This window comes from Hyperoodon ampullatus (assembly GCF_949752795.1).
Source record: "Hyperoodon ampullatus genome assembly, chromosome: 3".
Lineage (NCBI taxonomy): Eukaryota > Metazoa > Chordata > Mammalia > Artiodactyla > Ziphiidae > Hyperoodon > Hyperoodon ampullatus.
The window spans coordinates 103,122,192-103,147,751 of record NC_136916.1 but is presented as its reverse complement, the minus strand read 5'-3'; the positions used below and the strand labels follow the sequence as shown (position 1 = coordinate 103,147,751).

The 25,560-nt window shown below is 47.0% G+C and overlaps 1 protein-coding gene across 3 annotated transcripts in view; it reads right to left on the bottom strand.

The window, feature by feature from the left end:
- RYR3 (ryanodine receptor 3) overlaps positions 1–25,560 on the bottom strand; it is a gene marked incomplete at both ends in the record, with an annotated part of 580,399 nt that overhangs the window by 188,978 nt on the left and 365,861 nt on the right. For all 3 annotated transcript variants that reach the window (XM_079701083.1, XM_079701082.1, XM_079701084.1), the window contains 10 exons: positions 179–405; positions 815–901; positions 6,863–7,028; positions 10,007–10,170; positions 12,299–12,335; positions 13,239–13,414; positions 15,047–15,255; positions 23,359–23,533; positions 24,126–24,331; positions 25,205–25,352. In XM_079701083.1, the coding sequence (XP_079557209.1) occupies positions 179–405; positions 815–901; positions 6,863–7,028; positions 10,007–10,170; positions 12,299–12,335; positions 13,239–13,414; positions 15,047–15,255; positions 23,359–23,533; positions 24,126–24,331; positions 25,205–25,352 (1,595 nt within the window). The remainder of the gene's footprint in view (positions 1–178; positions 406–814; positions 902–6,862; positions 7,029–10,006; positions 10,171–12,298; positions 12,336–13,238; positions 13,415–15,046; positions 15,256–23,358; positions 23,534–24,125; positions 24,332–25,204; positions 25,353–25,560) is intronic.

Here is a 25,560-nt window from a genome sequence, read left to right as displayed (position 1 = left end):
TTTCTGAGTGAATACTCAAAGTGGGGAAGGGAAAGAAGAGAAACCGAGGCTTCGGGGCAATCAGCAGTCATCCTGGGCCCTTTGCCAATGAGGATGATCCTCCTTCCCTTCTGGGCTTGCTGGGTACTGCTTCCCTGCCTCCCGGGCCCGGCCCTTCCTCTTTGGGCCCCTCCACTACCTGTTCTCCTCCGGGATGTAGAGCGCCATCATCTGTAGTGGCTCCAGGCACTGCACCACCCAGCCATGGCGGTCGCTCACCCGCTCCATCTCCACCTTCAGGAAGCTGCTGGGCATGCGGCTCCAGAGGACGGGCTGGATGGTTTGGACGTCCAGCCGTGGTGGGCACTGAGGGATGGGGTTTTTCTCTTCACTCTTAAATATGGCTGCCGACAGGGGCATGGCGTTCTGGGGCAAGGCAGAAAGGCATCAGGGAGGAGAATACACGTGCAACACAGAGATGCTCAGTGGCTGGACAATGCACCTGGCCCATGATGACCAAAAGGATGAGCATACATTAAAAAGAGACAAATGCATCCAGGGACCAATGAGGGCTTCACCAGCATCAATGAAGACCTGACATAATGGGTTATGTGAACATTCATTAATTCTTTCGGGACTCAACAGAAGTGGGAGAAGGGGAAAATGGGAACCTATTTACTGTTGCATGAATTTCACATGGAAGTGTAGAAGTCTGGGAGGCATAGGAGAAGCAAGAGGTGACAGATTCCTGGTTTTCTCAGGCCTGAGCTTCTCCCCCTAATGGTCAGCATGCCCCCTCATGTCACAGACATTAGTTGAGGGGACAGATAAATACCTTCAGCTTCCCAAGTTCAAACTGAAACAAAGAGGTGCTTGTAGGCTGCAGGAAGACCGCTGGAAACACTTTGGTATTGGGCTCCACCTGGAAACCAAAACAAATCCAGATGTTTGCCCAGAATTATAAAATCATAGGGGGCTAAGTCATGGGTGTTTCAATCAACACCCACACACCAACTTGAGCTGAAAGAGGGCAGTTAACAGGCTACTGATTGCCCACTGCTCAGAAAGTCCCAGAGACCCGGTGCCTCACCGTAGCTATTGTCACTGCTCCAACCTTCCACACTCCCTTCCTCTCTCCACTCGGGGCTGAACAATCTCACGTCCTTTCATTGCCTCTCTCGGGTAACCAAAGCCAGCAGCTTTCTGCAGTGCTCAGGAGGAAAGTCACAGGTGGGGAGCAACCCACCGGCCACCGAAGGCAGGGCCTGCTCTGGTCACAGAACAAGCTGAGGCGCTGGCTCTTCACAGAGCACGGAGACCCCCCAGGCCCACAGCGAGCACCGCCATCCATCACTCCCGCCCTGGAAGGTGACAAGGGAGGGTGATGCGGTGGCTTCAGTATTCTTTCTCAAGGCACATGGGCGTCGATCAGGCAAAGCCAGGGGACCTACAGCAGAGCGTCGCAACCTCAGCCCTACTGATAAATGTCTCCAGAGTTGCCAAATGTCCCTGAAGGGAAAGGTGCCCCGACTCGAGAGCCCGCTTTGCAGGCAGGGACCACGCGGTGCTTCCCTGGAATTACATGAAGAGGCTGCACCTGGAGCCTCTCTCCTCTCTCAAAACCGCTCCCTCTCACTTGGTTCCTCTGGACTTCTCTCCACCCCTTCCTCACTCTCCATGATTTTAGTTCTTACATTAAATGGTGTAGGATTCACCAGCTGCCTTTTAGCTGCCACTGAGATGAGGCATGTGGATTTATTTATTTGTGACATCAGGGGCTCCACTTATCCCTTGTTCACTTTGATGTCGGGCTTTTGATCAGACTCGGAGGACCACGGAAGAAGAAATGGAACTTTAATTCCACCAACTAAAGTCCTTTGCCTTTAAGCAAATTCAGACATTAGGACATTCTTGCAACTCTCCCGACCCATCACATTAGGGGTTGCTGGGTATTGGGAACATACCCTAAAAGTGCCCCCCCCAGTGAGTCACCCCCTTGTACAGTCCCCTCTCCTAGAACCTGTGCCTTGTTTCCAGCAAACAGAATATGGCAAAAAGTGACTGTCATGCCCTTGATTGGGTTACAATGTAGAAGACTCCATATCAGCAGATGGGAGAGGAAGATGGTCCAGATAGCCTCGGAGAAGTAAACTGCCTTGTTGTCAGAGGGCCATGTGACAGGAGTTCCAGGGGGTCTCATGGGGCTGAGAGTGGCCGGCCCCTGGCTTCAGCCAGCAAGAAATGGAGCCCTAGCTCTACAAATGTAAGCAAATGAATTCTGCCAACAACCATGTGAGCTCAGAAAAGGACCCCGAGCTCCAGAAAAGAATGCAGCCTGGCTGACACCTTGACTGCAGCCTTGTGTGATGCTGAGCAGAGGAACCAGCTAAGCTGTGCCCTGACTCCTGACCCATGGACACTGTGGGACAATAAATGAATGCCTTTAAGTCACTGAGTGTGTGGTAATTTGTTATCAGGCAACAGAAAATGAATAGAGCAGTTTTCCTTTCTGCCAGGATATTTGTTACAGGCTTCTTGTAAATAATGAACTTCCTCAATGCATTTAGACATAAGAATTATAAACACACATTTTTATGGCTGGAAGTGACTTAAAAGATTGTCTGGTCCAGTGCTATCATCTGCTCATGATGAAGAGGCCACACTGGTGAGACCCCAGCTGTGCACCCAGCACATGTCATCTGAGCACACTGTAGTAGGCTTACCTTTCAGATAAAACATTTGCTTTTACCTGATGCTTCAGGTACCCATGGATGGTATGAAGGGATGATGCCAGTAAAACCAACAGGTAGGGAGGGGGCTGCTAGAACTGCATAGGCTACATCTGAAATAAGCTTTGGTAAAAGGACATTCAACAATTATTTAGTGCCTATCATATACCTTCTTTGTGCCAGGATCTGGATTTATGGGTGAGAGACACATATGGGAAATTCTGATTTGATGCTGTGTGACTTTGGCCACAAGGCAACAGTCATCTCTGGTCTGGCCCCAGATTTCTCAAATACCCAACAGGTAACATCTAGAACAATGTATGTCCCTCAAGTCATGGCAACTTGAAGCAAGCAGAGGTCTGGCAGCTGAGAAGACTTCACCTGGACCAGTCAGGTGAAGAGAGAGAGAAATGCATTCAGCCAGAGGTTTTCTTTGCTGAGCTAAATTGTACCAGTATAGGGAGCGACAGGCTGAAGAGGGTGGTAGGTCCCTCAGGAATGGTTCCTGCAAACTTCATAAACTACCCAGTCAAATGCCGGGTCCCTCCTCAAACCTCCTTGCAGAGAGGAGGTCCTTGAAAGCATCTAGGATGGGTGCCCTGGGATGGGTTTATTTCTACTGTGCAGAGTACACTCCCACCACGATGAGCAACGGAAACGTCTCTTCAATCACTAAAATAACAAGCACACACAAGGGTGAGCTCCTGATGGGTGTACATAAGGAGAGAAACTGCAACTGGTGGTGTGGTAAGTGGAATACTAGACGGCCCTCCTGACCCCTGGGGTTAGTCCCCTGATCGTGTATGTCACAGGGCAAAAGGGTTTCTGCAGATGTTAGTAAGGCTACTGACCAGCTGACCTTAAGGTAGACAGTATATCCTTGTGGGCCTAATCCAATTGCACGAGCCCTTAAAAAAAGCAGGTGTTTTCTCCTGCTGGGGGCAGAAGGGAAAATCAGAGTCTTGAAGCCCGAGAAGAACCAGATGCGCCCTTGTTGGCTTTGAAGATGGAAGGGGCCACGTGAGAGGGAATGTGGGCACCTCTGGAAGCAGAGAGGGGTTGGCCAGCAAGGAAATGGGGACTTTGGAACCCCAGCCTACAACTACAACTGGATCCTGCCGACAACGTGAATGAGCTTGCAGGGGATTCTACCCAGAGCCTCAGGACAGAGACGGCTCATTCCAGCCGACACCTTGATTTTTGGCCTTGTGAGAACCTGGGCAGAGAACACAGTCAAATCTACAGAACTATGAAATGATAAATGGATGCTGTTTTAAGCTGCTAATTTTGTGGTAACTTTTAGGCAGCAATTAAAAAGCTAGTGGCTTCCCAGCCGAGTTGGTCAGTTTGATAATAAATACTTAGCAAGCACTCACTAGGTACCAGGTACTGTCTCACGTGTTAGGGGATGCAGCAGTGAACCTGAGAGATGGCCTCTCCCCTCAAGGAGCTTACATTCTGGAACGGGAGGCTGCATTCTAATGGAATAAGCAGTGAGCCCAGACTTGAGGCTGCCACGAAGTGCCATGGACTTTCTTCCCTTTGTGTTTAAGGTACCTTTTATCAATGGCTGCTATGTTTTGTCTTTGCAATGACAGACATTCTATCTCTAATCACGTGTGAAGCTCAGGGCATAGGAACTAGCCTGAAGTGAAAGGTAACCCCTCTCGTAAATCTGAATCTCACGGCTGGCTCTGCTCTCAGGGCAGTGTGGCTGGAGTGGCGGTAACTGAGAAGTATCTCTTGTACATACATTTTATTTCTCATTTCTCCCATGATTACATTAAATGAGACAGAAAAAGCTTTTCAAATTGCGTAGCAGCATTTAATAGGGAGGTCTAGAAACATTGTTTGAGAGAATCTTCCTCTCATTATTTTGGTTACTGGTCCTTTCTGAATGCAAAGCCAGAATATAAATATTGCTGCCCTGCTCTTGAGATAATTGAAAAATGAAAATGGCTACAGCTGCAGAATAACAATTATCCCACTGCTGGGAGCCCAGACGCATGGCTGGACACGTTACTGTCTCACGGGAATGAGAAGGGGGCTGGGTGGGTATGAGCCTCCCGAGGGTCCGTGCTCAGAGTCGTGACCTCCTCCCCATTCCCACCTCAGGGTGGGAGTGGGTTTGGACCCCTGAGCAGGGTCATCAGGATTTATACGCATGGAGTCACGCCAGGCATCCTGGGGTGCAGGTGTCAACATGCAGCTCAGACAGCTGACCAGCCCAGTGTCATCCAGGAACTACTGTGTGAAAGATGGGATACAAATGTGTCCTGCTCTTTGTTGTAACATCTTCTCACCGTCATGGGCTCTTTCCTGAAGCAGGCAAGTCACTGCTGCTGCAAATGCCATGGGCTATTTATTTATTTATTTAGGGACCTTAAAAGTGATTCGATGCTTTGGAGCCCTCTGTAGCTCAGGGAGGGCCCTTCAGTCAAACTCATTTCAAAAGTTAATGGGAAAAAGCTAATGGATTCTGAAGGACGGCAGTAATGTATACAAGCCTCCTCTCGGTACTGGTGGGGAGGGGAACATGGAATCATGAGAAAGTACCGGAAGAATACCTTACTTTCTGCTTCAAAGCCTGGATGTGCAGAGGCCTCTTTCTGGGAGCGGCGGGTGGGGTCCCAGTTGCTGGGTGGTAGCGATGATTCCACTTCTTCCCAGGAGGAAGAGGAGGTGTGCAGGGGGCTACGCACTGCAGGAAGTCCTGGAGAGGACCGCCACACCAGCAGGCCGTCCCTGGCCCCCAGGAAGGGCTCTGCCCATCTGATTTTGGTCACCTAACCTTTCAGACACTTGCTGCCAAGGGGCTTTTCAGCCCAGAGGCTGTAACCTGGGGCTGATCCTGGAATCTGGGGTTTTAGCCATGTACACAGGAGCCGGATGCTTTTAATCCGCTGTAGCTGGGTAAGCTTCCCTGGACACTGCCTGCCATTGTCCTGGTCAGAACTCTTCAGGAGTTCCACATTTCTTCCTAATACCTCCCTGCTTTTCCAAATTTGTTACTATGGACCATAACCCATTCTATTCTGTCCATCGTTCCTCAAACATACACTATGCCCCCGTCTCCATTACGCTTCTTGTGCCATTCTTTCAATCTAGTACACTCCTCTCTCTCCACCTGGAAGAATTCTTTGTTTCAAAATCAAGATTTCTCTGTAATAAACCTTTTCTTGATCACTCTCAATGGAAGCAGGCTCTTCCTTCTCTAAACTCGGATAACACTCTATCCACACGTACATGAGGCTCTCCACTCTACCCTTGGAGTGTCAAGAAGGTTTAATACAGAAATTTGACTTCCTAACTTAGCCTGTCTCTTAGTATGCTCTGTAGAACTCTAGGCTTATAGAATATTACTAATTGTTAAAAAAAAAAGCTCTTCTTGGTTAAATAATATGAGAAATGCTTGGCTAGGTTTCTTTCTGAAGCATTTCTTAAAGTTTTCCTGTACTAACACTCACTGAGAAACTTCCAAAGGAGGATGTAATTTGTGGCATTTCCCAAGCTTACTTGGCCATCAAAGATGAAGCTTAAAGGAGATTAGGCTTCTTGTGGTTAATGATGGGTAAACCTACGTGGGTATAATTAATGGCTTCCCCACGTAGTTCTCTCGAAGTTCATAGTCAATGCAAGAGGAAAATAAATTATTTATGTAAATGCATTTTAAACCACCCTGTAAAGAAGCCATAGTGAATGAGAATAACCTTTTATTGCAAAGGGAATACTCCCTGGCAAATCAATCCCTTTTTATAGGTCTCTATTTTGAGCATAGAAGTTTCTTAAAGTGAGGAGTATCTCTGTTGACCTTTTAAACTTTGCCTCTTATATAGTGTAGGTAACATGAAAGTTGCACAAGAAATATTGATGGAACCAACAAATAACCTTTTAGAGCCCATCACCAAGGAAAAGCCTTCTTATCTTCTAGAAGGATGACCAGCATTTCCGATTAACCAATAAATGAGATCTTTCCCTCTCTGAACAAAAGGAAGTCACTTTACTCGTTTGTCTTCCTAGATGGCACTGGACCACGTGGGTACATCAACTCCATGTGCTGTGGTGGGGATGCCACCTATGGAGAAGACTGAGGAGCTGTGCCCTGAGCACCAGGCCGGGGATGCTGCTGTCACGGCCCCAGGAGCCGCCCCTACCTGGTAGCAGGTGCCGAGTTCCCTCCCGTTGGCCGAGAAGGACAACATGCCCATTGCCAGATCCACGAGGCAGCCGATCTCTAGGTCCACGTTGCTGCGACTTGCTCTTTGGGACGTGGCCACGATGTCCCCACCCCAGACCATGTAGCAGTTGCTGCGCTTCACACTAGGAGCCAGAGAGAGGAAAAGGCACAGAGTCTGGACTGGGGCAGTTTGGAATCAAGACTCAGGATTGAAATGCCCCCAAAGCTTCCAATGAAGCTCTCCAATCAGCCCCAAATAATTTCTTTTTTCTTAAAGGAATTCACTCAGTTTAGGAATGTGGCGCTCTATCTGCTTCAAAGAGCAGAGTGTTCAGGCAACTTGTTTCCTGGCTCATCATCCATTCATGTTTCGGAAACAGATAATGGGGACGGTAGTATTCCCACCTTAGAAGTGGGAGATAAAGGTGCAGAGGGGATGACTACCACAGGTGGATTTAGAGAGGAATTTGGTATAAGAGGCAGGAACAAAAACTCTGTGTCCTGAGTTCCATTTCAGTGCCAGGGCAAAAGCCCATTTGACACTTGAGAACTCAGGCCCACATTCCTTAGGATGGCAGGCCTGGGCCCCAGGAAGATTTGCAAAGTAGATAAAGTTAGTCTCTGATGGCCTCCCACCTCCTGCTCTGTACTACCCCACCCCACCCCACCCCACCCCAACCCCAGCTCCCTGGAGCCCTGCCCCCTGCACTCTTCACCACCTACCAACCTGGGTCCCTTTCTCAGCTAGCTGGCTACCACCCCCCCAGAAAGAAAACTCCACCATAGGCATTGAGCTTTAAAAGCCAATTATAATAACCAAAAAGCCTTTGAACTCCAAAGCCTGGTTTTTAATGGTAAGATTTCAAACCCTGGGTGGGCTTTGGAGAAGTGGTATGTGGATCCCCAGAGCCCCTCACGATGGCTGCAGGCAGGAGGCAGCTGGTATGTCTTCTCCTAAGCCCAGTCCTGGTGTGGCTCATCTGAGGGACCCAGTTGCTTAAAGTAACACCAAGTGATTTGTCTCAGGCTAAAGGAGAGAGTGACTCTATACGGGATGCTAGAGCAGCCCCTTTAAACTTCCTAAAGTCAATCTGATCTGGCCTTGGAAAGCCAAGAGTTTGATTAGAATTCTCCCAAGCTTCTTCCGGTTCTAGAAGTCCATCACTTTCCCAGACAACTAGAAATCCCGTCCGTAAGCATTCCTTCACCTCCTCCCCTTGACTCTCCTCTGCCGCACCAGTCAGGCTGGTTTCTCAGAGTGAATGCCCTCAGGCAGGGCCAGTGCAAACTGCTCATTCCAAAGAGTTACAGCCATTGCTAGATTTCCACTAAGGTTAAACTGTAGCGATGTCATTACTTCTTTTCAGTGATTAAAGTACGAAGTACATTAATGACTACAGAATTCAATTAATAAGGTACAGAAGCCGCAGGAGTGCGAAGTGCCACACTTTGGTCATATATCAAAGGGTCCATGTTTGAAATGCCTGGAAACATCCGAAAATCGATCCTGTGTTTACTTATTACACAAGACAAAGAACCAAGAGTTACAGAGCACCTATTATCTACTGGGTCTTACGCTAGGTGCCGATGTGTCAGTTAATTTTCACAATGAATGTGGTCACTGAGGCTCAGATAAATAAAATAATCAGTCTGGCACGGCAGAGCGAGCAAACTGCAGCAACAGACCCAACTGGGATGAGACTGTGCTTTTTGTTCTTTTGGCTGAAGGGCAAAGTCTGGAGTGGTCAACTGCTTTCACATACTTACTTTTTTTTTTTTTTTTTTTGGTGGTACACGGGCCTCTCACTGTCATGGCCTCTCCCGTTGCGGAGCCCAGACGCGCAGGCTCAGGGTCCATGGCTCACGGGCCCGGCCACTCCATGGCATGTGGGATCTTCCTGGACCGGGGCACGAACCCGTGTCCCCTGCATCAGCAGGCGGGCTCTCAACCACTGCGCCACCAGGGAAGCCCCCACATACTTTCCTTTTAACCAAACCAGATGTTGCGTCTGGTTATAGCATCTACTCTGGGTCTCATAACATGATGAACGTTCAGTAATGGTAATCAGAGTGCTGTTTACTGAGTACTTGAGTTGAGGCACTGTTGTAGGCTCTTATCTATGTATCATCTCACTTAATCCTCACAACACTGTGAGATTAGAACTCTTATTCTCATTTTATAAATAAGGAAATGTAGACCCAGGGAGGTTAAGTAACAGGTCCAAAGTCACACCTCTAGTAAGTACTGGAACCCAGTCTAAAACGCAGGCAGTTTGCTTCCAAAGTCTGTACTCTTAACCACCCACCAACAATGGTCCCCCAGAAAACAGCAATTGCGCCTGACCTCTGGCCATTGGCCTTTGATGAGCCAGTAGCATCTGAAGAGCAAAACATTCCTGACTTTGTAGGGATAAAGCTGTCATGAGAAACAACTTATTACATTTCTATACAAGCCTGCCATATGGGCAAGGACTCTTATAAATCTCACTTAGGTGGAAATAAGGCATGGTCTGCTGGTTCATTTCTGGGGCATCACTGGCTAAAGATCCTTCCTTGGTGGTAGTACCAATGGACCAGTGGGAGGGTATGGGTGTCTAAAACATTTTCCTTGAAGATCCCTAATTTCTATTCAGTGGTTATTATTTATAAATGTTCCATGTCTCTTTTATGTTCTTTATGCTTTCAGCCATTACAAACTTTTGGGATGAGAAGTTCTGAGTTATCACTTGCTGTGTGATGTGGTACATCTTCTTATTTTCTGCAACTGACTTCCCTCAGGCACCCAGGGATTTCTCTCTGTCTTGTTCTGATGTTGTAGAAATTGGGGCTTGCCTAGAAGTCACGGAGTCTGAGAGGGCACCCAGGCTTCCCAACTGTCCATCTGTATCTCCCATCCCTGGGTCATGTTTTATACATGTGATGAAATTGCCCTTTATTTTGGCTAGTAACACTTCTCCCACCATAGTCCCCCACCACCCCCCCACCATTTACTTAAGGATTTTAAGCCTGTGCTTCATTTTCCCTTTATAATAGAGGCTGATGTTTCCTTCTTTGGGGTGTCAGGGGAAGGGAAAAAGACTGCTAGGGGAGGGCCAACCCTGCCCCTCAGGAGTCCTCTTACCTTTCGTGGACCCGGCCTCTTTCGTCCCCCAGAGTAACAGTCACGGTACAGTTTTTGTTCAAGTCAAACTTTTCACTGTACAAATGATAGTCAGGAGTCACCCATCCGACCCAGACGCAGGAGGGGTCCTGTCCAGCAAAGATGCGAATTGCGTAGTAGCACTGCTGGGGAGAGACCACAGCGGGGCGTGAGTGACCCCCCCACCCCTGTTGCGGGGAGCTGGGGGCAGGCTCAAGAGGCAGAAATTATGCAACAGCCCCCTTGACTCCCTTGACTCCCTTAAAAAGCACACACTGTTCTGGGGGTGTACTGCCCTACACTCTGGACTGGGTGAAGAGTTGATGAGAGAATCTGGCTTCCTTATTTTTTCCTTTTCTGTTGTGCTTTAGCCTAAAAAATCAGGCATCTAATATACCACCCTCTGCCCAGAAGATGCTGCTGCCGAGATCAGGGGCAGCCACTCAGAATGGTCAGCACAGAACCCTAACCCTCTTCTGGGTACCAGGGCTGCTAGGGAGAGCCAGGCACATCTTTGCCTTCAGAGAGAAGAGCCATGAAATTGCCCTGGGGGCCGGGGGTTAGAGAACTCAGGCTACACTTTCCAATTCTGCAGGAAGTCTACGTTTTTTTGTCTTCAAAAAGATGCTACAAAAGAAAAAGCCCACAATGGGGCCAAATGTGCTTTGTGTGGTCATCAGACTCAGTGACAGGCAGGGCTGAAAATTAAAGCCATTCTTGGTGGGCAAGAATGGTGGGCAAGATAACAATTCTTGTGAATTGTATCACTGTTATCATAACAACTAAAGCATTGAGATACGTGACTGCTTCATCATTTTCTTTATGAAACTGAGCACCTTTATTCTTTTTTTCTATTTTGCTTCTATTTTATTTTATTTTTAAAAAATTTTTATTGGAGTACAGTTGCTTTACAATATTGTGTTAGTTTCTACCGTACAGCAAAGTGAATCAGCCACACATATACATATATCCCCTCTTTTTTGGATTTCCTTCCCATTTAGGTCACCACAGAGCACTGAGTTCCCTGAGTTCCCTGAGCTATACAGTAGGTTCTCATAAGTTATCTATTTTATACATAGTATCAGTAGTGCAAATGAAGTCCTTTTATGTGTAGTCTGTCCTATTTTTTTTTTTTTTTTTTTTTTTTGCGGTACGCGGGCCTCTCACTGCGGTGGCCTCTCCCATTGCGGAGCACAGGCTCCAGACGCACAGGCTCCAGACGCACAGGCTCAGTGGCCTTGGCTCACGGGCCCAGCCGCTCCGCGGCATGTGGGATCTTCCCGGACCGGGGCACGAACCTGTGTCCCCTGCATTGACAGGCGGACTCTCAACCACTGTGCCACCAGGGAAGCCCTGTCCTACTTTTTGATTGGAAAAGGGTCAGCCAGACACACCTGTGCTGGCATCTTGGCACTGGCGGCTATTAATCATGTGACCTTGGACAGGTCATTTGTCCTCTCTGTGCCTTAGAGCGCATGAATTATTGTTCATCTCCTGGGGTTGCAGTGGAACTTAAGAAGGAAGGTGATACAATGCGCTCCTTGAAGTGTCCTGCACATAGTAAGTGTGTGACATGCCGCTGCAAGAATCATACTCTTGATAGTTAACCTACGAACTTGGGGTTGTAGGATAACTTTATAGGAGGGGTGACATGCATTTCTTCCAAAGGAATTGTGTGTGTGTGTGTGTGTGTGTGTGTGTGTGTGTGTGTGTGTTTTGGTCAGGTGCTAAAGAAGGATGAGAGAAAGAAAGAAATTAAGAAGCATTGCTTTCTGACCACTCTCTAGCTTGAAGAAAAAGAACCCAAAGCATCCTCCATCTTCTGGGCTGGCTCCCCGCTCCTTTTTCTCATTTGACTGCTTTCAACATTATTCCTGGCACTGCTCAGAGAGATGGGAGAACTGATTCATAGAAGTTTACATAAAAGAGCAAACAACAGGATTACATTACGAGTCTCCCCTTTCTCCCCCAACTGATGTTCATTTCAATCAGAAAGGCAGTGCTGGGTCCCTGGGGGCAAATAGGCACCAGTTACACAATGATGCCCAATTAGATGCTCCAGGTAGAGTTCTGTTTTGCACTGAATAACTGTTTCTCTTTCCGCCACTTGAGAAATGCCATAGATATGTTCTGGAAGCATCAAGGAGGCTATTAAAAGACAGAGTAATTGGCAATTAAAGAGGATCTCCAGACAGATCTTTGCTGTAGGGGGCATATTACCAGGCACAACAAAGAATCAAATAATTAAAACCATAATTGAGCACATTTACTTACTGTTGTTGTATGAGAGAGTATTTCTTGCATCTGTTTCCTGGGGGGGAGGGAGAAATCCATGTTTTAGTTCTTCAGGTCTATAGAGAAGCCCACAAGTCTGACAGGCAACTGATCTACCTTTAATGATGAAGGCAAGTTTAAGAAGCTGGCTCTTTCTTATACATGAGTGATCCTGACTGGTCTTGGGACTTGTTCATTTGCAACCTGATACCACCAGGCAGGGCTGTGACTTCCAACTCTTGTCTCTCAGCCCAGATGTAAGTTAGAGCTAGGGGGAGGTTGGGAGACGCTAATAATGTAGGCAGGCATACCTTGGAATACATTATCCTGTTCTCTTAAGCAGCTTTGCTTGTTTAAAGCTTGGTAGATCGTAAAACTCTAGAGGAAACCCGGACCAGATATACATCAACAATAAAAAGTAGACATTAACGGGAAGAAAGATAGCAAGGAATATATTCCTTATCAGGAAGGAGGAAGTCACATCACTCACGAGTCACACAGCTGCTGGGTTGGACACTGGCCATAGTTATGCAAAGAAGGCAGTATTTGCCTACAGAAGCTTCTAATTTCACACAAAGGCAACAACAATTGCACCCTCTCGTGCACTTACCTTCTTTTTACTCCCAAAACATACGAATTATAGGTTGCAAGGAGGCTAGGGACTCAGACAGCTTGGGAAGAACAGAAACTTGTTGCCTGGATGTGATCCAGTTAAGCTTGACTGGTCCCCTAAGTATACACCGCACACACACACATGTGCACGGGCATGCGCTTGTGTGCACACCCATCCTCATTTTTTCCTGACTGAAAGCAGAGGGAACCCTACTCACAGAGGAGCCCTGTGAGTTGTGCCGAGGTAGAGTGAGAAGGAGACAGACAGAAGACTGACTTTGCAACAGACACGCCGAGCCCCTCTGAGAGCTGGAGGCCCCTCTCTCACCTCTTCTGGAAAGCGTCACTGTCCAGACACGGGCTGTGACTGAAGGAAGAGTGGCACTCCACCGGCACGCTCAGGCGGCAGTAGATCATGGCGGCACTGCTGTTCTGTGTGCCGAACGACTTGTGGGTCACCTTGAGGCACGGAGGGCTGTCCACGGTGCCATCGATCCTCACGACCTGGAAATGCCATGGTCCTCACCTGACACAGCCTGACTCTGACCCACACCTCCTCCCCGCACTGACTACTTACGTCAAGGCTTAATGAGAACTACAGAGGTTGTCATGAGTGCTAACAAACCATTACACTCATCCTTACGTGGACCGTGCCCTATAAAACGTCACACAGATCTGCCTCTGGCTGGGGAAATGAGGGATCTAAATTAGGGATCTAAAAATGCTCACCGGGCTTTCTGCAAGGTCAAGGATGCCAGGCAGGGGGGTAATGCAGTGCTGTATTTACTGATGCTGACCTTTTAGGAAGGTGACAAGTGGCTAAAGGAGAAAATCTTTCCAGAGGTTTCCCCTGTCAGGGGGGCATGAGAACATCTAAGGGAGAAGGCACCAGAAAGCCCAAAGCTCAAGAAGAGACATCAAAGTTTCCTTGGGGGGCACTGTCTCCCACCCAGTGCCTTTCCCACCTTTACCACAGTTACAGCCAGAAGCTCCTGGAGACCCCTCTACATACGGAGGAAATTCCCAGCTCCAGGGCACAAGCACTGCAGGGGATGCACCGGAGGATGAGAGATCAAAACTGGATTTTCGAAGTGTGTGTGTGTGGCGGGGGGGAGGGGTGGGGGGAGGGAGGAGCAGAGGAAGTAAACAGACTGACAATAATAATTTTGTTATGATCTGAGCACCTCTCCCTGCATTCTAGACAACAGTTCCTATCCTGCGGTCCATGAGTACACTTACATATTTTTGTGTGGTTTGTATATTTTTCTAAGTGGAGGGTCTCTAGATTCTATCCGTTTGTCAAAGGGGTTCATGACCTCCCAAAAGGTTATGAGCCAGCTTTCTAAAGTAATGGCCAGGTAGGGATCAGAGAAGTTAAAGTCTCTACTATTTAAGACTGTGGGGAAAAGCGGAGGATGAAGAATGGATACTTGCTGAATTCAAACTGGGCGGGGAGTGAAGGGGACTTACGGTCTGGGGGAATCAAGCCAGTGAATCTAACACTTCGGTGGAGCTGACTTGGCTGACATCCCATCAGCCCCCATCCCACCCCTACGCCATGAAAAAAACATGGTGGGGCTGGGTGACACAGAGGCGAGCAGATGTAGAACCGGAATCCGAATCCGTCTCCTTAACAATATTTGGCTTCTCTGCCTCTCTGCTCCCCCGACAAGGCGGGAGCATCATCATCAACTACGACACCTCCACTTAAAAACCTGGAGACGGTTTTGCAGGAATTAAACAAAGCCTAAAAGACATCAAGTTATGAGCAATAGAGAACCATGTTTCGAACACATCATCCTGAGCGCAGGAACTGAACTTTTTAAGGAAAACAACGTTTAAGGTCTCTGGATACTGTATTGCTATAATACCGGTATAGGAATGTCTGGAGAAAACATTGTGGCCCAAAGGTTTGGGGATGGATCTGCAAGGTGTTTACCACTTGTAAGGTGCCACTGAGCTGCCCCAACTAAGGTACCTGCAACGACAGCTCTGAGGGCCAGCGAGGAGGTGACCGGGGTAGGGGCAGCCAGGGCGTGGACTGAGGCAAGCACCACCTGGGGACAGGAGCGTCAGCGGGAGTTCAGGGCCTTGGTCCCCCTGGCCTGCCAGGGTCCCCGCAACGTGCAGCATTACCTCTATCTGTGGATGATCCTTGGGCACGTTGACAAATGTTGGGAGGCGCTTGCTGAACCACATGGCCACGTCGCGGTTCATGTTGACAGCAAAAGGCTCAAAGCCCTCTTGGAGGCCGCACATGGTATAAAACTTGAAGGTGCTGGCGTCCATCCCAAGATTCATGCGGCCGATCTGAGACAGGCCCAGAGAGCATATGGGCACAAAGCCTGCAGAATGGTGAGAGAGCCCGGTCAGCCCGCAGGATTGTCCTGGGAAGCTGGGAGGAAGCGGAACCTTTGCTTCCTTAACAGCTTTGAGTCTCAGCAGGAAAGACGGGACAGCGACCTTTTCTTTCTTCCTGGCACATAAACTCAACAACAGGAGGTCACGTGGAGTTTATGGCTGCCCTTGGTATATGGGAAAGAAAAGTGAGTCTGGTTCAAAATGATTTGTTGAAGAAAACAATCATCTAGGTAAAATTCTTCTTAAGACATAAATAAATATCAGCTGGAAAAGTAAAACCAATAAGAGAAAAAGTGAAATTCTTTATCTATGCCTTAGCTAAAATTGATTTTAGGCCCTGGGTAATTTTATTTTATTTATCTCTGGAGATATATATATATATATATATTTTTTTTTTTGAAGTGCAGTTGATTTACAATATATTAGTTTCAGGTGCACAACATAGTGATTCAATATTTTAATAGATTGTACTCCATTTAAAGTTATTACAAAACAATGGCTATATTTCCCTGCACTGTACAATAATATATCCTTGTTGCCTATCTCTTTGATACACAGTAGTTTGTGTCTCTTAATCCCATACCCCTAACTTGACCCTCCCCACTTTCTTCTCCCTACTGGTTATCACTGGTTTGTTCTCAGTATCTGTAAGCCTGTTTCTGTTTTGTTATATTCCTTCAATTGTTTTATTTTTTAGGTTTCACATATAAGTGATAACATAGAGTATTTGTCTTTCTCTGTCTGACTTATTCCACTAAGCATAATACTCTCTGGATCCACCCATGGTGTTGCAAATGGCAGATTTTCATTCTTTTTTATGGCTAAATAATATTCTATTGTATGTATATGTGTGTGTGTGTGTGTGTGTGTGTATAGACACATACCACATCATCTTTATCCATCCATCTGTTGATGGGCACTTAGCTTGCTTCCATATCTTAGGCCCTAGGTAATTTAAAATACTGCCCCCCCAAAAAACAATGCCTAAAGAATGACTTGGTGTAAACCACCCAACTTTTCTAGGTCTCAGCATCTTCCCCAGTGAATTGAGAGGTCTAATGGTTCATGTCATTTTGAGAGTACGCTCCTGAGAAGTTTTGGATGCTAACACAATGACTCTGCTTGTTTACAAAATACAGTTTACAAACCCCATCCTCCCAGCCTTCTGCTGTAGCCCCCTCCTAAGCAGGAAAGCGAGATTTCAAGCAGGAGACATAGAAAACTCTGTTCACTCTTACAGTGACTGCCTCTCCAAACTCTCTTCTGTATCCTCACCATACTATAACACTGCCAGGCAGAACAGACCCAAGGCAGAAGTTCAGATTATTTGGTGTTCTTGTTTGTAGGCTATTTATGAGTCATAATTGTGGACCAACAAATCAGCAGAACTGGGAAAGCACTAATTATCCCAGATCTGGGAAGATGTGCGGCAGGCAGCCAGAGGGCAGCTGAGGCTGCCAGGAGAGCTCAGAAAAGGAGGAAGCGCTCGGAGGCTGGTGGCTAAAGCAGGGCTTGGAGTCCCTACAAGGAAAACCGTGTCACTCCTAGGATGGCGGTGCTTATTTAAGGGGACATTTAAAGGTCTATTTTGAGAGAATTTATGTTCAACAGTAAGTCGCTCAGAGAGACCAAAGGCAAAATGCACTCCTCCTGGGCTTCCCTGGTGGCGCAGTGGTTGAGAGTCTGCCTGCCGATGCAGGGGACACGGGTTCGTGCCCCGGTCCAGGAAGATCCCACATGCCACAGAGCGGCTGGGCCCGTGAGCCATGGCCGCTGAGCCTGCGCGTCCGGAGCCTGTGCTCCGCAACGCGAGAGGCCACAACAGTGAGAGGACCACATACCGCAAAAAAAAAAAAAAAAAAAAAAAAATGCACTCCTCCTAAAACCAGTGTTTATATACTATTATCTAAGCCACCAAGTTTCTATGTAAATAAGTCTCATAAGTGAAAGATAAATCCCTCCCAAGCTGAGCTGGTTGATTTCAGAAACTATGAACTCATTTAGGACACTATTTAATACTATTTCTGAGTAAGAGAGCTCCAGTGAAATCCTAGCAATGATGGTGACGTCTGTACAAAGAGCCTCCTCCCAGGACCACCAGGGACTGGTGGTCCCACCACTCGGTAAGGCAGACCGTCTGGTCCATCAGACAGGCACAGATTCATGCACCGTCCTGAGCATTGCTATGTTTCTGGCATGGCATTCGAGACTTGGATAGATGAAACTATCCCCTTCTAGAGACAGAGATTTTTATAAATGAGGAATCTTTGGAGATCTGATTCCAGTATGGAATAAGGACTGATTGTTGGCAAAACTTTTGGGTCCCTACTGGCCCAGCGGGCTCTGCTCTGTGCTATGAGAAGATGTGAAGGAAGGAAAAGAAACCATCCTGATCAACAGCAGCTTACTGAAGCGGGGACAACAAATGGAACGCACAAGAGTGAATGTTGTGTGGTAAGACATCCCCACTTGCAAGACAGTACTTTGGTTTTCAACCTGGAAAAGTACCACTATAGTAGTTTTATGTTGGAGACATGATTTTGAAGCATTCCATCCATGATGTGAGCTGAGTTAGGACATCTTAAGAAAGTCTCTCTTGGATGTGGAGAAAAGGCAACCCTCCTACACTGCTGGTGGGAATGTAAGTTGGTGCAGCCACTATGGAGAACAGTATGGAGGCTCCTCAAATAGAGTTCCATATGATCCAGCAATTCCATGCCTGGGCATATATCCAGAGGAAACTATAATTGAAAAGGATACATGCACCCCAATGTTCAAAGCAGCACTATTTACAATAGCCAACACATGGAAGCAACCTAAATGTCCATCAACAGATGAATGGATAAAGAAGATGTGATACATATATACAATGGAATATTACTCAGCCATAAAAAAGAATGAAATATTGCCATTTGCAGCAAAACGGATGGACCTAGAGATTATCATAGGGAGTGAAGTCAGACAGAGAAAGACAAATATCATATGATATCCTTATATGTGGAATCTAAAATATGACATAAATGAACTTATTTAGGAAACAGAAACAGACTCACAGACATAGAGAACAGACTTGTTGTTTCCAAGGGGTAGGGGTGGGGGAGGGATATTTGGGTGTTTGGGATTAGCAGATGCAAACCATTATATATAGAATGGATAAGCATTCAGGGAACTATATTTGATATCTTGTGATAAAGCTAATTGAAAAAAATATGAAAAAGAATGTATATATCACTTTGCTGTACAGCAGAAATTAACACAACATTGTAAATCAACTATACTTCAATAAAATCAATAAAAAAAAAGGAAGTCTCTCTTTCCCTTTCTTCTCCAATAACTTGAATGATGGGATAAGTAAGCAGCAGGTTCAAAAACAATGAGGACTTCTGAATAACCCAGACCATATCAATGACTTCCTAGTTATAGACCCCCTGACAATGCAAGATGCATGCAGAAAGGAAGAAAGGTCATATCTGCAGGTGGTCTTTTTTCTAAGGAACTTGGGCTCCTCTTTGTTCCTAAGCCATCAGCAGAGGGGACAGTACTTTGCTGAAGATAAATCTGAAGGTTTGAGGAGCTAACAGACTTGACCAAGGTTGTAAGAAGGGCAAGTGACAAAATGGGAAAAGATCCCACACCCTCTGACTCACAGAGCAGCTGACAGTCAGTGTGCAGGAGAGGGGGTGAAGCTTACAGGGGGTGAATGCCCCAGATTTAAACAGCAGTTATGTCCTAGGGCAGAGGGCTGTACGCATTACAGAGCAGAGCGCTGTCCCTCTGAGGCAGAAGCCATCTCTGTGGGGGGAGAGCTGAACACTGACTGAAAACAGACTGTGAAACAAAAGTCGAGGATGTCAAAGCAACAGGAGGGAGTGTCAGGGACCTCCTCGGGACTAAGTGGGCACAGCGGGGACAGCTCTGTACAGCAGCAGACGAGAAGCTAAATCCCAGGCTTGAGCCAGAAAAGAGAAACTCCAGAAAGGACCGAGAGCAAAGCTACATCTTCATAAGGCACCAGCACTTTCTCCTGGGGAAGAAGACTTGAAAACTGGATATATTTAATCAGCTCCCTCCACCTGGGGGAGCGACTCCGCTCCATTTCTACAACTTCTTTACTTGAGGAGTTACAATTTCATGTAACTTGATAACTCTGCTTGATAGACAGATAAAGGGGAACAATGATGATAAACCCTACCAGTTAATATTTATCAAGTACTTTCTAGGTGTCAGGCCCTGGGCTCAGCTCTCTACAGATTTAGCTCATTATCGTGCCCATTCTACAGATGAGGAAAACGAGGCCTAGCAAGTTGATAACTTGCTCAAGTTCTGTCTCTTGGTAAGTATGTGAAGCCAGCATGTGAACGAGGCTGCCCAAGAGCAGTCCAGAGCAAGCAATGGGGACTGAGGCCCGGATGACTGCTTTCTAATTCTTATCTCCAGTGACTGGCTTTGTGATGAACTCTTCCTTCACTTTTCAGATGATTTTCCTAAGTGTCGTGTAGTTGATTAGTTTGCCTCTAGATCAGGCAGCTGGAGACCTACAACCACAAAGCGCTCCAGGCCCCTTGGAGGAGAGGGGCTGCCTTCTTCAAGTGGCCACACGGCTCCCTGGAGTTGATCTGGATGGACAGATCCACTTGGTAAGGCTACCTGGCATTACTGTGAACAATGTCGTGCACACCCAAGGATTTACACAACTCAATTAATCCCTAGCTTCAAATGAGACGGGAGAAGTAAGAAAACAGAAAAATAAAGGGGAAAAGCAGTACTCCATCCCTATATGCGGCCTAGCAGAAGTAATTATGCTGACATCATTGAAGAGGTTTGAGGAGAAAATTTGCAAACGGCCTTACTTGGAACCTAGATGTGCATAGAATTCCTGTTCTAGGAAAGGTATGTCAAGAACACACGCATTTAAATCCTGCAGAGGACCCCAGGTTCTGATAAACTTTGAATCACAAGGCCTCATACGGCTTTGTGATTAGGAGGAGAGTCAGCCAGGAGGTCATCTTTTTATAATTCAGGAGCTTGGAAAGAAACCAATTATCTACACAATCCCAACCATGGAGCCATTTTTAGTCCATTTCAAGCTGAAGAAAGACATGAGAGCAAATCACTCCCAGTAATGGAAAGACTCAGATCTTGGGGAGAGGTGGTTAAATGACTGTCCAGACCATCCCTGGGCTGTTTCTGAGAGTCTCAATCCAGCAGCTCACGTTTTACCCATTAATTTTAATTTTCTAAGCCTCACAAAGATGGTGTTCGGGGACAGCACTGAGATGGTCGCAAGCCTTGTAGAAAACACAGGAAACAAGAGGCCACATTCCCCTGTCATAGCACCCATCCGGGGAGAGAATGACAGAGGAAGCTTGGGTACCAGTGTGTCTGTGCGCAGATGGCAGCAACACTGCCCACAAGGAAGTTTCATCTGCTGCCTACGGAAGAGCTGCCAGCAGAGCTGGGGGATCTGTTAAACCCTGACAGGCCAGTGGCAGGAAGAGCCTGGGAGGCTGCCCCTGCAGACGCCGAAGCTGGAGCGAGGCAGGAGGTGCCCCAGGAGAGTGCCTGGTACAGGCAGAACAGGACACCAGCACTGAAGCCTCTTCCAGACAGCATGTTCTGAGGCCTGGCACCATGTGCAGAACTTTCTCTTCCTTTCCTTTAAATGGGATAAAAGAGAACACTAATAGCAAAGGTTTCACCGTGGAAGCTTCTGAGCTTCCAGATGCCTTTTGGTGATAACAATGTGAGCTGTGATGGTCCAGGCCAGGGAACAATGATTAGGAAAATTCTAATGAGGCCGATAAGAGTAATCTATGAGGGCCTCCCTGGTGGCGCAGTGGTTGAGAGTCCGCCTGCCAATGCAGGGGATACCGGTTCGTGCCCCGGTCCGGGAGGATCCCATATGCCGCGGAGTGGCTGGGCCCGTGAGCCATGGCTGCTGAGCCTGCGCATCCGGAGCCTGTGCTCCGCAACGGGAGAGGCCACAACAGTGAGAGGCCCGCATACAGCAAAAAAAAAAAAAAAAAAAAAAAAGAGTAATCTATGATACAGGAGAGGATGGAGATGACAACTTATAAATAACCCAGAGGAAAACAACCAGCCAAGAATTGTAGTGCCTGCCCCCATTCCTTCCCCCAAAGGACTAAAAACTTCGTACAGCACAACTCCCTCTGGGGTAAATGGCCTGCATCAAGGCTGGGGTGCTCTTCCTGCTCTAGGGAGCTACGCTCCTTGGGGATGAATCTGAATCTTCTAATTCTTCGTTTTCCTCCAGTCTCATGAAGAAGGCACTGCCTGTGATGGGTACTTGGTAAATATCTGTTTCCAAAGAGCAGGGTCAGAGGATGCTCTTCTCCGCTGCCCTCATGCCCACCGACATGATTTCCCCCTCTTTGCCTCTGAACCAGTGCATAAACCATTCTTTCTGCTGGCAACATCTTTCCCAGCTGTTTCCAAGAACATATTTTTCAAAACTTTGATATTAAACCTTTTTAGAAGGCATTAAAATATGACCCCATCTGGCTTCAGTCATCCTGTCTTTCTAGGAAAATATGTTGACTTGCAACTTTTCTATTACCCCAAATATGTGGTTCTTAGAAAAATCTTTAAAGCTCTTTTAAGGTACAGTTGGATATGCATGTTGCAGATAATAGATGTCTGCAAAAAGTGTGAAAGTGATTTGTAAAGCTAAAACACATTGTAAATACATAATATTTTATATGTATTAAAAATACATACTCATCCACCTGCCAATGCAGGGGACGCGGGTTCGTGCCCCGGTCCTGGAAGATCCCGCATGCTGCGGAGCAGCTGGGCCCGTGAGCCATGGCCGCTGAGCCTGCGCGTCCGGAGCCTGTGCTCCGCAACGGGAGAGGCCGCAACAGTGAGAGGCCCGTGTACCCACCCCCCCCCAAAAAAAACTCATATATTTCTGCTGCTCTTGCCTGTGCAGTTTTATCTTTTTTAACTTTCAGGGTGGGGAGGGAGGACTGTTTCTTTTTGTAAAGTCTCAGAAATTTAAAGCTGCCAGGAACCCTAATCATTTACAGAGGGCGAAATGAGGTAAAAAGACATTAAATAAAGTCAACCCGAGATGTCACAGGTGGGAAGGGCAGAGGCAGGACAGGAAACCAGGCCTCCTGACCCAGAGCAGCCTCTTTTCCTCTCGACCTCCCTGCCTCCTTCTCATCTGTACTGAAGCAGCAGAAAGTGGCAAAGCACCAAGCACAGGGGTGTGATCACAGCTGGTATTAAGTCACTGCCATAGAATTTTACAGCTGAGAAGGAGGTTGGCACTTACGCAGTCTATCATCCTGTTTTCTGGTACAGATGAAGGAGACAAAGCCCAGAGAAGTCAAGCCAAGCCTGTCTGGGAGCCACACAGTTTGTTAGGAGCGAGTCAGCTAACTCACAGTCCAGTGCTCCCTTCTCCTGGTGCCAACAGCCTCGGCACATAACGTAGCTCTGTAGATGGGAAATAAGAAGCGCCCATCGCTCCTCTGTGTAGCTGGAAGCACTGCCCTGACTGCAGTCTATTCACGGCCATGAACAAGTGCAACTGTGCTTGGGTTTCATAGCATCCTTGACTTTCAAAATAAATTCTATTGCATTCGAGGGAACAGCTAAGTCAAACTTCTGTGTTTCAGTGATTCTCATCAAAGCATCAAGTTCAATTACACAGACATTCAGATTGACAATTCAATTCAGAATATGAGGATAATTCTTTAACTCACCAACTTTTCTCTCCTGCCAGGGATATTAGTCCACATGCAATTAGCATTTCCTCTGTGATACCGGGAAATGTGAGATACCTTAACATGCCAAGGCCCGGGGCAGGGGATTAGAGGAGAGCCCCTTGGTCAGTCTCTCGGCAAGTTCAGACTTACATTTACACTGCACACATCAACTATCACTATTATTTGTCTTGATTCTTCAAAAATGATAGTATAAGATCTCATCTTCACCACCAGGGTTTCAAATCTGCAAAGGTCAGTGTGTCCTAAGTGAGGAGGGAGAAGATCTCACCCTGCTCCCTGGATTTCCCTTCATCCCGTGGAGGTGGAAGGGGGGAAAGCTGGTGGATTTACCATTGTCAACCTCGTAGTCAGCGAAGGCAAGCTCAGAGCCTTTGTTGGTGATCAGCAACTCCCCATTCAGCGTGAAGATCATTGAAGCATCATCCAGGTTAATCATACATCCAACCACATCTCCTGGCTGCCAGGTCCGTCCAAAATACCCACTCCCTTGATGCCAACGCTGGCCCTAGAAAACAAGAGCGAGGGCCTAGAGAAATGGAGGTCCTAGCCTAGAGGGCCCTGTACTACTGGAGAAATGACCCCATGAATAATTTCTCTTCATGGGCAGTGGTACCTGGTTTCTACAAGGCACTTCCCTTTCTACCAAGGACAACTCACAGGGAGAAGTGGTCTATCTACAGATGAATGAAACCAAGGTATACAAGGCTCATCAGAAAAGGTGGCCTGAGTCTCCCAATACCTAGTCAGCTATGAAAACAAGCCGAACTCCCTCTAAGACAAAGTGGTAAGATTTTCCCTCATACTGGCTGCACAGTGTTCTGTGAGCCTCCCCTGCAGAGGGGAACATCGGCTCAGAGGCAAGGCAGATATGGAGGTGACTATGGAAAGGACAAGAGTGTGCAGCCCTCCCCTTCTCCAGAGGAAAGAGCGAAGGGATAAACACTAAGCGATGATCATTCTATGGTCTCAATTAGCCAGTGTGGTGGCTCCTCCCTTTTGAAGCCAGAGATCCAGATACTCAGCACTTTTCACTTCTGGGGAAATATTTGAAGCAGAGAAACCCGGACTGAGGACATGCAGACACCAGCCAGACTCACCCTGCTGCCTTCAAACACAAAGGCTTGGTCATCGGCCCCCAGCTCAACGTCAGGCCGACAGCCTGGCCTGGCCCAGCCGACACGCATGTCTCCTCCAGTCACCACCTCAAACTCAAAATACCACTTTCCAGATCTCACTGCATAAGAGCGCTCTACCCGGAAAAAGCGGATCTTGTCTACGCTGACTTTCTCCACAGCTGGGTCAGCTATCGAGAAGAAAAGGAAGTAGAGGGCGCAGGAGGGAGAGAGAGAACATAGGTTTAATATTCAGGGAGCATTCCTCAAAAGACTTTCAACAACAAAGGCTGATGACAGATCTCCTAGGAGCCGATACAGCATTCTGTTCATAATATAATCATCACTATCATCATCATATCATAATAACAATACAAGCTACCATTCAGTGAGTGATTGCTTTGCAGTAGAAACTAAATCTCAGGTTTTCCTCACAATAATCCTATGAAATCAGTATTATTGTCTTCTTCTTACCGATGAAGAAATTGAGGCTGAGAGCTTCACCTGTTCAAGGTCTTAGACCCCATAAACCAAGGAGAGCAAAGATTTGAACCCAGGTCTGTCTTCCTCCAAATCCATCCCCTTAACCATGTTTTACTGCCCCACTAGCCTATGGTATCCCCTGGGGTATGAGATGGCAGTGACATGTTAAATAATCATAAGCTGGTGATTTTAATCAGTGCTAGAATTCAATTTAGAGATGACATTACCTGGCCCCAAAGTAAGCTGATATTCACGTTTGGAAAACAAGAGAAATAAAGGTAACTTGGTTTTGTGACCAAATATCCTGAAACGCTCAGCTATGCTGGAGGATAACTTATTCCCTGTGGGATTATGTCATAGACGTGCTCGTTACAGAAACATCTGTCAATGGGACACTGCTTTATTATCAACATGGCCCCTCCTCCCTCCCCCCACTTCTAAAATACACCATTGAGTTTAGCACTCTTTAGCACCACCAGCATTTCTAATAGTGCAAGTTAGACCTGTTGAAAGTTAGCATTCCGCCAGAAGAAGACCTGTTTAGTAAACTGGGGCCAGAGGGAACAATCTCCACTGATTACCTAGTTCTTGGTCTGATGGCTCAATGTTATAGCCATAACCAACGAAAGTTCGAACAGCTTCACGAAGGCTATCCCTATTTGACTTCTTGGTACGCTCATCCAGTAATGCATATGGCACCAGACGGGGATTTCTTTTGTTCTTTAAATCCTGTGTGAAGCCAGAGAAAAGAGATGCTGAGAAAATGCATTATCATCTTTACAAAGAGCTTGTCCCACTCACATACTCCCAGCAACAGTCCTGGTTTCCTCGGGTGAGTCTGCTAGCTCTTGTCCCAGTGCCTTGATATTTACCAATGTACATATTTTCCGCTTCAAGATTAAATGAGTATAAATGGAAAATTTGTACTAACATTCAA